We start from the raw sequence: 13,084 nt of genomic DNA on the forward strand, positions 1-13,084 counted from the left end.
ACCAGATTCCTACATCTCTTGATAAAGATTGTTCTCCAAAATGGTATTCCCATTTTTGTAAACATCTTTTTTTAATTCTAGGAATGACTTCACTTGTATATGGTATAGAATCTAGTACAGAGCCACCCATAACAGCGGTTTTAGCAAGCTTGTCTACTGCCTCGTTTCCTACTAACCCTACGTGGGAAGGAATCCACTGAATTTTGACAACCTTATCATTACAAGTAAACTCATGAATTAACTGGAGAGCTTCATATGCAATAGGCATGCCTCTTTGTCCGTAAACACAACGATTAAGGTGTTGAAGTGCACTCTTTGAGTCAGATAGTATCACAACTGGAGCACTATTCGGTAGCTTATTTGCATAACTCAAAGCTTCTTTGATAGCAACCAGTTCAGCTCGCATAACGCACACGTCATCATGCAGCTTCCACATGAGTGAAACATTACACTGGGGATCAAACAGAGCTGCTCCAACACCTTGTGCACACTTCGAGCCATCTGTGTATATTTTATAAAATTGGATATACTGCTCAGTAAAAAACCTCAATGTGGAATTTCTCAACTCCTCATTCTGTTGATGCCGCTTAGGAACATCAATATAATCAATGCTATCCATTATACATGATCTGGAGTCGATCGAGGACACCCACGTATTCAAAGAGTACATACCCAATTTGTCACAGTGATACACAGGTAAATCTTTCCATTCCTCATAAATGTTTGCTAACAAAGGAAATTTTTTATCAGTAAATAGATTACGTTTAGTCAAAATGCTCTGTAACGCTGAAATAATGGGGCTGTTTGATCTCGATCTTATTCTTAGTAAAAATCTACAACCCAACCAATAACGACGCACAGCCAGAGGAGGAATGGAGAGCTCACTTTCCATAGCTATAATAGGAGTGCTGCGTATAAAACCTCCGCACACACGCAAAGCTCTATTTTGCAAAATATCTATTTTCTTTAAATGACAAATAGCACAGTTTCCATAAATGAAACTACCATAGTCCAGGCGACTTCTTATTAGAGATAAGTATAGGCGCCTAAGATGTTTAGGGTGAACTCCCCAAGACCTACCTGCTAGAACCTTTAAAAGATTAATATGTTTGTAATTTCTTTCACAGAGCTCCTTAACGTGGACCCCCCATCTCAAGGGTGAATCGAGCCATAGCCCTAAATACTTAACTCTACGAACAACCTCGAGAGAGTTGCCATTAACAACTATGTTAACATTAACATCTTTTCGTGATCTTTTAAACACACATATTTTTGATTTAGTCTCTGAGATATACAAGCCAACTTTTTCTAGACAACCAATCAAACTATCAATAGAGAATTGAAGAACATTAACTGTATCTAAAGTGCGCCCTCTTTCCACTGTTTTATACAACACAAAATCATCAGCGTATTGTGAAATACAAACATTATTAATACTATTACCTATTTCCATGGTTGCAATATTAAATAAGAGAGGAGAAATGGGATCTCCTTGGGCTAATCCTTGGTGTGTATGTCTAATTAAAGGGCTACCTCCACAATTTAGGAAAATTCTACAGCGTCTATCGGAAAGGAAATTCCATAGATATTTACATATCTTATTACCTATGCTTATGTTTTGTAAAATGTTAATTAATGATCTTACATTTATGTTATTATATGCATTATCGATGTCGATAAAGCAAGCAACTGTAGGTTGTTTATTACCAAATCCTTGCTGAATATCAGATGTAAGTAGAGCTAAATTATCTAAACAAGACTGAGACCGTCTGAAACCAGTCGATGAGCCGGGAAGGAGACCCTGACTCTCCACAAACCATTCAATTCTCTTCATAAGAATCAAGTGTAAAATTTTACATGAACATGACATTAAAGAAATCGGACGTAATGAAGATGGTAAGCTGGGGTCCCTCCCCGGCTTAAGTATAGGGACTATTTGGACATCTCTCCACTGATCCGGGACAACTCCAGTCTGGATTATGAGATTAAATATTTTTAACAACATTAATTTACCATTGTTTGAAAGATTAAAAATCATAGAATAAGATATGTTATCAACCCCTGGAGACGTATCTTTCTTTTTTAAACAATTTAGTAATTCAGGGAGAGTAATTGGGATTTCTAACACAGAAGATTGTACACTAGAAAAGGATGGGACGGGTTCAGCAACACTATCCGGGGTCAACGAGTGAAGCAGATTCCTGGCGTTGTCGGGATCGACACCAGCCCGGCCTCCAGAGTTTCCTTTCATCCATCTCATTTTCCTCCACATGATAGTAGCTGATGATTCATGGTCGATGCTCGTACAGAAATCTTTCCACGCTTTTGAGCTAGCCCTTTTTATTAGTTCATTGGCTTTTGACACCTTGGTTTGCCAGCATGAAAGATTTGAAGGAGTAGGATTACGTCGAACCTTTGCTAGGGCTAGACGTCTTTCTGCCACGGCTTTGGATATTTCTGAATTCCAATAATGTTTGGGTCGAAATTTTGATGAAGGGTCCTCACTTGTTTTGATCCAAGGGATGTGTTTATCAGCTAATGTTTGGATGCTTTTTATAAATAAATCATAATTAGTTTGAACGTTATCACTCACTGAAACGTCAAACACTATTTCTGCTTCTTTATTGTACTCTGCCCAGTTAGCCTCTTTATAATTCCTCTTCTTGGTAAACATTTTAGATCGGATATAACCACAGGTCATCTTTAATATCACATGATCACTACCTAAATTTTCATTACAAGTCTGCCAGCTAACATTAGTAGCAATGTCCGTTGAAGCGAAAGAGATGTCAGGTGAAGATTTCTGCAGGCTGCCATTAACCCATTTAATGCGAGTGTGTGAACCATCGTTTAGACACACGAAATCATTTTCAAACATAGCTTTGTAGATAGCCTCTCCTCTTCGATCGGATTTACACGACCATAGGGCATGATGAGCATTCATATCACCAAATATTAGACACTCTGACTTACCAAAACTGAAGATTGAGTCCCAATCATGCTGATTAGTGGTTACGGAGGGAGGGCAATATATAGATATAATATGTTTAAGGCCAGGGATATTAAATATTTCAATAATCATAACTTGCATTTGAGAATTAGTTACATTATTAGGCCTATGTGAAAATTTTATTGATCTGTGTATGATAGCGCACAAGCCGCCATAAGAGTCGTCCCTGTCTGCTCTTACTACGTTATATCCACTAAACTTGAGAATAGTTTGAGTAGAAAGCCAAGTCTCACTCACAAATGCCATATGGATTTTATCTTGTAGTAATAAAAGTTCAAAGTTGCGAGCTTTAGGTTTTAAACTATTAGCATTCCATTGGTAGATACTTATCGAATCCTTGTTTGTTGTGTTACTACCCATTATTGTGATTTCCAAATAGCTTAAGCAACATCTCTATAGTGATATATTTCTGAACAAAATTCTTAACCTCACTCCAAATGAATTCCATAAATACCTTAATTTTATTTCCAAAATCTCCCTCGGTTGACATTGCTTCTTTTATCTTGTCTAAAAACCTATCTATTAAGGACTTTCTTTCTTTGCGAGTTTTCCGAGATTGCTGAGTGGAGGCTACGTCAATTGGAGGAAGAATAATACTTTCTGTTTCGGATGATTCATCGGCACTCACATTATGTTTCTCGCTTCTCCTCGATTTGCGAAGTTTTTTGTCACGTTGCTTTTTATTTTTGCTTTCAATACACTTCTCTTGATGTACACTTTCTTCTAATCTTCTTTCAGGATGCTCTTCTTCAAAATTGATATTACTAATTGAAGTCCCAGCACATACATCTCTACAAAGAAGTTTCGAGGATTCCTCGGTACAAAATAATGAGGGATTCGGATTCAGTAGCAGAGTTTCTCTCGCCTGGAAGCCACTGCTTACATCATTATTCTGTTTTTTTTCCTCGTTGATTTTCTTTAAGGCTACTTTATATGTGCAATTGTTTTGCCCCATGAATATACGAATGGATCTCTCTTTTAGAAATGCAGGACATACGCTTTTCATCAAGGATAAATGGTTCCCCTTGCAGTTCACACATTGGAACTTCTTTGTTTCACAATTTTCATGCTTTTCTCCACATTTAGGACAGATTTGTACCTTGGATGGACAAAAATTAATGACATGGCCAAATCGCCAATATTTCGAGCATTGTGTGACTGGGTACATATACGAGTCTACTGCCATACGACATCCATACGCCTTAACGTAAGTTGGCAGAATTGATCCTTGAAAACAAACACGAACGGTTTCACTCTTTACCCACTTACCCTGCTCATTTCTTTTGTTTAAACGTTTGACATCTAAAATCTTTGTATCTGAATCACACACAAAAATATCTTTTAGCTCCTTTTCATCAACATCAAAATCTATATCTCTAACTACCCCGTAGCAGAATGGCAACTCATTAGTGTTTCTACAAATCCATTCATATTTCTTCGCAACCTCACTCTCCAGGAAACTGTTTGCGTTAATACTGGTGTTAAAACTGATCAGTAATTTGAACGGACTCTTATATTTTACTCTCAAAACACCCTGCACCTTATGACTCGACAAAATCTTTGCAAATCCCAGTTGTTTCGGGAGAACATTTTTGGAACTTACTGAAATCTCGTAGACTACGTCAGATATATCGTCAGACTTCGGTAGTGGACTAATCGAAGGGGGGGTGCGGCGTACAACTCTTCGTTTATTCCTGGATACGACCGTAAACCCATCATCATCATCATCACCACCTTCCCCCTCCTCTAACCGTCGCTTATCGCCTCGCTGCTCTGCAGAGTCTGCCTCGGGTTCTACGGCGCGTTGGTTACCGACATTCATATCTCCGTCATCCCATTGCAAGTCCATCTCACCATCTCCTTGAAGGAAGGAACCTTCGGAGCCCATGATAATCTTCCTGATTGATTCTGGGGACATCTCAGCACAAGAGGCCGGCTCCGGGGCCTGCTCCTCGCTCAACCCACTCATAATCACAAATTGAGGGTAGTTCCACAAAACCACTGATAATGTGATTACACGAACAGAAACCACTAATTAACTTAGTTTGTCACGTATTATCAATACTAAAGCCATTATAAACAATTTCTACACACTCAGAATTATAAGACTCGTAACAAAACACAAAAAATCAGTATTACGAAAAGGTAAACAAAGGAACGCGTCCTAACGCAATCACTGCGCACGCCAGACTGAAAATTAAGAATACTGAGATCATTTTGTTGTAATTTACTCCGGATCTAGCTAATTAAAGTTACACACTAATTAAACAAAAATATTTATTTTTTACGTATTATTTTGTCCCAGAGCGTGCACCTTCGCATGCGCAAAGCATAGTGTATTTAAATACGTGTTTTACTCACCCACCCCCTGTACAGCGTTCTTTGCACTTGCAAGACAATAGCTCCTTGCAGCTGAGACTAGCATCAGGAAGGGTTTTCTACAAAGAGGTGTCCGCTGGTCCATCATTTTTCTTTCGCCAAGCCTAGTTGCAAGAATTTGTGGGTCGCTATTCAGGTAAATTGGTCCCAATGTGGGTCTGTTAAGCCCTTTTTATATGCTGTAAGAGAGCATCCTGTTGAAGGAATATACTCGATCGCTCTGTTTTTAGGGTTCCGTAGCCAAATGGCAAAAAACGGAACCCTTATAGATTCGTCATGTCCGTCTGTCTGTCCGATTATTTCCTAAACAAGATCCTCCTCGCAGTATTTACATTACCTATTTGTGTCACTACTGGGTGTCACTACTATATGTAGGGTTTGCAATTAGTATATTGTGATATTCTAATTATTCGAATATCCACCAAAATAAATATCCGAATAAACGGATTTAGATAACACAGAAATAACGTTTTTAACTATGTTTTAATACAATGATATTATCTCAACCAATTTTAAATGATTACTTGATTATTATAATAGCTAACATAATGTTATCTCTAAAACCGTACTTAATAAGGAGGGTTTATATCTGGATTAGCTGGTGCATAGTTGGAAATACATCCAATGCCTCACCTCGTGTTCATTCGTCATGAAATACTAACTATGAAAGCAATACTTACTTACTTCACTGGATCAAAATTATTAATAATATTATTGATGCTCCGTTTTTACTACATTCACTTTCCTTCAGAGTCCCTCGACGTTGTGAACGTGCTTGCAGGAAAAAACCCCTCTTTTACATCCCCCGTACCCGACTGCTTACGCAAGAAATAGTTTTGTTAGAAGGGCGTGCAGGTTGTACAACGAAAAATTTCTAAGCCTTGATATTTTCTGTGAGAAACTTAATAGATTTAAAACACTACCTATGCAGTGTAATAATTCATAACCCAAATGTTTAGATTGGCGCTATAAAGAAATAATCTCAGTATTAGATGTTACTGCTTTTTATAATTTCTTTATTAATAGATAATAAATCCTTGAGATTTCAGTTTGTAAACAATACCATAAGGTTGTTATAATGCTCTTATGTTTTTATTCTCATAATTTTTCTTTTCCTTTGTTTGTTTTTTGTTTTTGCGCGCACAAATAGCTCTGTTTTACTATGTAGAAACTACTTAATAAGCATGATGTTAAAATATTTTCATTAAGGAAACTGTAAGTTTAGTTTTAAGAAAAGTTCCTGTGGTATATATAACTATAAAAGACTGTTTGTTTCTTAAATAAATAAATTAAATTAAATCAGTGACCCAAAAAGAATCTTGGCCTTTGACACAAGTACAACGTCACTCTGCTCTATTCTGTACCACTCCACGCTAGTTGGATACTCCGAGGGCGTTTTAGGGCTACATCGCTCCTATCTTCTCACAGCCCGATTCTCTCCCATCCACTCCAAGTGACCAAGTCTGCGAAGTCGTGCGGCTATAATCTCGTTAATTATATTGGGTGCCGCAACTAGCTACTCTAGCTCCCTATTTTTCCTACGCTTTCATCTTCTCTATCTTCATCTCTGATAGGTCCCAGAATATTCCGCCAGAATTTCGTCTTCTTAACTAAGAACTTGTTCTTTTTTTTCTGATTCAGAGTCCAAGTGTAATACTTACCGATGCCATTCATCAAAATCTAATTATTGTCTTATAGACTTGAATCATGGACAGTCTACTGATCAGCTTGGATACTAGAACTCGGTGAAGCGCTGCTGAGCATCTTAGGGCATTTTGGATTCGAACATCTATCTCCTCTTCCCGATTACTTTAGGTAGGTCTTTTCTTTTCGATCTGCGATGGCAGCATGGTTCTATTTTTATAACTTGTCACTATGCCCTTCATGACAAATGATAAAGAGCCGACCATCTTAGCCCTATTCATTTGGAGATATTCTAGTGGTTGATTATCAGACCAATTTTCTCTCCTTCCTACTCTTTTATCCTAGCCTTGGCCTCCAGGTCGCTTTTGTTTTGAGCCTATAGCCCCAAGTCATCAGGATATCCAATGATCTAATGTTTGCATTAAGCAACATTCGCATTCATTGTATAAAGTTACTGCGTGACATGATGTACTTATCAAAATTGATGTGCTGTTAGTATTTGAATTGCTTAAATATATGAAAATACTATATTTTTTTTTTTTTTTTTTTTCGGCATTAAGCGTCTATTTGCCTGTCTTTTAAATAACGCTTCTGGTGCTGATAGAGCCAGGTTAAACGCTGCTTCGGTGCCGGAATCGGGGGCTTGGCTACACGCCCTCCCCTCCCCTAACTTTGGCACCCTGCTCGACAACGACTCGTTGCGGGTGGCCGTTGCTCTTCGCCTGGGCTGCGATGTTTGTGAACCACATCTATGCATCTGCGGGTCTATGGTGGAGAGCAACGGGCACCATGCCTCGAGCTGTCGCCGCTGCGCGGGGAGGTTCCCACGGCACCACGCGTTAAACGATATTATTCGAAGGGCACTGGTGTCAGCCAATGTCCCGTGTGTGCTGGAGCCGCCGGGCCTGAGTCGGTCGGATGGTAAAAGACCGGATGGTTTGACCCTGGTGCCGTGGGAGAGGGGTAAGTGCCTTTTGTGGGATGCCACCTGCGTCAGTACGTTCGCAGCCACCCACCTTGGCCGCACCGTGCGATCGGCGGGAGCTGCTGCTGAGCAGGCGGCGTCCCTAAAGAGGGACAAGTACTCGGGGCTGGCAAGCTACTTGTTTGTTCCCCTTGCCGTGGAGACGTCAGGGTGCTGGTGCGCGGAGGCGAAATCTTTTCTTGGGGAACTGGGGCGGCGCTTGCAGGAAAGAGGTCTCGACCCCCGCTCCGGGTCGTTCCTAGCGCAAAGGTTGTCCATCGCGGTTCAACGCGGAAACGCAGCAAGCGTGATGGGCACCTTTGCGTCGGGAGCGACGCGGGGTGGGTTGTTTTACTAGTTTTTTTTTTTTAGAGGTTAGTTTAGGTTTAGTTTTATTTATAGTTAAGTTTATTTGTTAGTCCTTAAGTATTTTAATGATTGTATTTTTTTATTTAATAAGTTTTAGAATTATTGTAATATTACTGAAATTTTATTATCAAAATTAAAAGTAGATATTTAAATAACAAAATTATTCATAAATTTCATTAGAAAATTGTTTCGGTTATATAGGTCAATAACCATATTTAACGGATCCGTAATATCCGGATCTTATGACCCGCTAGATCCGGATCTTATAGTTGACGGATATCCGCATATCCGAAATATCCGGACCCTACGCGCAGCGATTGTTCCGAGACAGTTTGTTTGACACTTTTGACGGGCAACGAGCACAAATCTTTCTTCTGGCATTAAAACGGAACTATTGTTTTAAACAATCATTGAGTGAACTAAGTAGTCTAACGTTTTCGTAAGTCTATGGAAAAACGCGATTTTACGAATTTAACAAACATTGAGCGTACCTGTATTTAATTTGTTGACTGTCTGTCTGCATACTCAGAAACCTTTTACGAGAGGTATGGGCATTGTGAATGTCATCTCGCTCTGTGTGGTAGGGCACAGCACAGCGGATGTCATTCCAGATCTAGAGCAGAGCCCAACTGGGGAAGTACCTCCACCTTACAGAAAATCGCAGCCAAATAACACTAGACCCTACTCATAGTGTTGTGTTCCTGCCGGTGAGTAAGGTTGCCAGAGCTCAACGAGGGGCGGGAGGGGGTTAGCATACGCAACGCGCATGTAACTCCTCTGGAGTTGCAGGCGTAGATAGGCTACGGATACTGCTTACCATCAGGCGGGCCGTATGCTTGTTTGCCACCGACGTAGTATAAAAGAAAAAAAAAATCATACTATTTTTGCAGTAGGTACATGCCACTAGTCGTGCCTCAAGAGCCGTGCTTCGTTGGTGCATCTACGCGCGTTCCTTCTCTTGCCATTAATCACGCGCTTGTCGCTTCTGTGTATTTATTGCTCTACGTTTTTGGTACTTGATTACAAAACTGCATGTTCCGTATAAAAATGCCAATTTTTTATGGGGTGCGAATGTAAATAAAATCAAATGAATATGATTGCATCAATTTCCAATAGTATTAAAATTTCCCCCGAAGTACAACGACAGTAAAACATGAAAAACTACTTTCCGGGTGTCGCACCCTGGTGCGAATTTGACATTGGATTTAGATATTTTTTCTAATTATTTACTCAATTTGCACCGAGTACATTACTTTCCCCAGACCCGCAATGGCCAAAATAGATTTTTTTGTATGTTGTTTTTTTTTTACCTGTTCCGTAGCTTAAATTAACATAAATAACACGTGCGAATTTAGATATAAGTGTTGTAAAACATACGCCAAATTGCACCGAGTACACCTTTTTTCTCTTCTTAGTTACAAGCATTACATTATTTTCAGCCGATTTCACCCCTTTCCGGGGGGGTGAATTTAGTAACGATTGTATAAAGTTAGATTTTTAGCCCATACAAAACAATCCGTAGTGATTTTATTAGTCCTTAGAATTAGTTCCTGACTTTAGTGAAATTTGAGTTAATTTGACCGTACTAACACGTATGGGCTTGATGAAAAAAGATGTAGTTTCAGTTCTAAGTATGGGGAACCCCCAAAATTTATTGTTTTTTTTTCTATTTTTGTGTAAAAAGCTTAATGTGGTTCATAGAATACATCTACTTACCAAGTTTGAACAGTATAGCTCTTATAGTTTCGGAAAAAAGTGGCTGTGACATAAACGGACAGACAGACGTACATGACGAATCTATAAGGGTTCCGTGTTTTGCCATATGGCTACGGAACCCTAAAAATACGTGGTAAGAAAAGTACAGTCAGGGATAAAAGCTTGTACCAAAAATTTAAGTACAATTTAACATGCAAATCGGAGGGAGACCCACCTAGTTCAACTTCAAAATTTTGTCGATCAGGGCAATTTGAAAGTGCACTGATCTAACCGATACATGATATTGGAATCATACTATTTAGCTGTTCTTTACACGTTCATTTCACTCGGAGTTGTCCGCACAAGTATGAGGGCGAGCGAGACGCGAGGCGTGAATGACAGCTAACTGATATGATTACAATATCGGTTTGATGTCAGTCAAGTGGACGGTCGAATTCGCCTGGAAGTCCATCTAGCAATAATATGAAAATGGTAGGTATGCATCGTTTTTGTTTAGAATTTAATACGGAATATTTGTTTCGTTCACGCTTTATTCTTAATTTATATACGTTTCACATCAAATCTAAAAAAATATCAATCATATATATTTGCTAAAAGGAGAGTTACGTCAAATGGGGGTAGTGTGCATAAGACATCATATTTAATACCGCATTAGTTTCAAAACGGAATATATATGTCTGTCAAAATACATAATGTGACCAAATCATTTTGAAGGAATGGTCATTACTTTTTTGTGCTTTGTCTTACTGTCAAGCAAAAGTTGTTTAATCAATTAATAAACTTACTAGAGAAAGGTCTCAAGATTGCTATTCACATTTTTTGAGCGTTACGATTTTTCAAAATCTCTGCTTGCTGAACCCACTAGTGCAAGAACTACGAATTAGTGTCGACAGTAATTCGTAGTTTGGAGTTTAGTAAAAGTAGTTAATAATTTCTTGGACACCGTAGAAAACTAGAAATGAATGCACGAAGAGTTTCAAACTATTATCACTTGTTTAACACCCGAATACGCCTCCAGCTGAACCGATCGCAGCAGCACTTCACACACGGCTCGCAAACAGAAGCTTAAATGGATTCCACTTGTCACCTCCGAACGCCTATTCTGAGGCAAATTTGATACCTACTCGGCGAGTTTCTAGTTGATGGTAACCGAATATTGGGAATAAAACTGCTTTCTATGAAATTAATAGAATCAGACGGTTCTTTGCGGAACTCCATACTAATAAAAACAAAAATATTTTATTTTTGTTTCACAAAAGAAAACCTTATAGTACAAAAGGTGGACTTAATGCCATGTACTTTTGGTGGGTGGTTTGTTATTTATTTGCGTATTTATTTTTGTGGTAGGAGAGTGGGGACATTAATTTCATGAAAAAATACGCTAGTAAGTTTAACGGGCTAGGATTAGGACTGATTGACTAGCATTTAATCTTTCAATTCAATTAAAATTAAAATTGTAAGTAATGACAACAGTTTATCGATATTATTATGACTATCGACACGACATGACCACAGCAACTATTTACACATTGGTCACACCACGTTAATTGCGCCTCCTCATTGTGACATATTAAATTCTTGTTTCATCTTCTGTCAATGTCACTTATGATTTGAACATAATAAATTAATAAAATATGTTGCTAAAATTTAAAGTGTAATTTACTTAAGTTTTAACTTGAATATGCAGTTTTTCGGTGATGTTTCTTGATAACTGATCTCGCTCAAAGTATAAATTAGTCACAGATAAGTGAAGACGTGAATTAAATCGAGGTGTAGAAGGGGTTGTAACAGAGCCTCAGGTATACGTTGAGTCGCACTCGCACTTGTAGCTCCAATATGAAGGTTGTCATCGTGCTCTGTGTGATCAGTCTGGTTGCTGGTGCAGTCATAGATGCTCCCGCCAGCTCCAGCGTGGAGATCGACTACCACAACAAGATCGGCATTCCGCTGGCGGCTCGCAGAAAGGCGGCCGAGGAGGCTTTAGACTTCCACGGTGCCAGGATCGTGGGCAGAAAAGCTACCTCTCTCGGACAGTACCCTTACATGGCCGGAGTGATCATCACCCTGGCGAACGGACGCATCTCCATCTGCGGCTCCTCCCTGCTGACCAACACCCGCGCTCTCACCGCCGCCCACTGCTGGACCACGTTCTACACCCAGGCTCGCTTCTTCACAGTCGTCTTGGGCTCGACCACACTATTTTCCGGCGGTACTAGGGTGGTCACAGCTGACGTCGAGATTCACTCTGGCTACAGTATATTTACGCTCGCCAACGATATAGCTATCATGAAATTTCCGTGGGTCACCTACACCAACAACATTCGGTCTATTGCTATTGCGACTGGCAACCAGGATTTCGCAGGTACCTGGGCCTGGGCTTCCGGCTGGGGTGTGACTACCAACGGTGGCTCCGTCACGACCGACGCGTTCTTGTCACACGTGCTTGTGCCGGTTATCAGCAACGAAGAGTGCGCAGACACGTACACTACGCATATCATTCGGGATACAAATATCTGTGTGGCTACGACTGGTGGCCGGGGGCCGTGCATTGGCGACGCAGGCGGCCCGCTGGCCACCGCGGATAACAGCCTGCTGATCGGCGTGATGTCCTTCACCCACGATCGCGGCTGCGACGCTGGCCCCACTGGCTTCAGCCGCGTCTCTGCCTACACTGCCTGGATCCATGCCCGTCTCTAAACGTTAAGTCAGTCCTTAAATAAATAAGTATAAATGGATTATTCGGGACCAATTAACGGAACTGTTGTAACTTGTTTGTAATAAACTTATTGAAACATTACTTACATTTTTTATTAGGTTTTCTAAATTAGGGTGCCTAGTAAAAATGCCAATCGTTTACACCCCGGGGCGACCGAAAAGCATAAATCAATCATACCTACATCGACAAACGAATAGAAAAAAAATATTGGGTCGACCAATTCTACGAATAGTCATATTACTATTTGTTCAAACATTAATTATGTTTCTATTGGTATTTTCTCTCA

The 13,084-nt window shown here is 39.8% G+C and overlaps 1 protein-coding gene across 1 annotated transcript; it reads left to right on the top strand.

Moving 5' to 3' along the window:
- The first annotated feature begins 11,728 nt into the window (after positions 1–11,728).
- On the top strand, positions 11,729–12,879 carry LOC133527161 (collagenase-like). The gene has a single exon (XM_061864054.1). It carries the CDS (start codon positions 11,919–11,921, stop codon positions 12,777–12,779), a length of 861 nt encoding a protein of 286 aa, XP_061720038.1. The 5' UTR covers positions 11,729–11,918; the 3' UTR covers positions 12,780–12,879.
- The last annotated feature ends 205 nt before the right edge of the window (positions 12,880–13,084 follow it).

The sequence above is a fragment of the Cydia pomonella genome, chromosome 17, assembly GCF_033807575.1.
Source record: "Cydia pomonella isolate Wapato2018A chromosome 17, ilCydPomo1, whole genome shotgun sequence".
NCBI classification, from domain to species: Eukaryota; Metazoa; Arthropoda; class Insecta; order Lepidoptera; family Tortricidae; genus Cydia; species Cydia pomonella.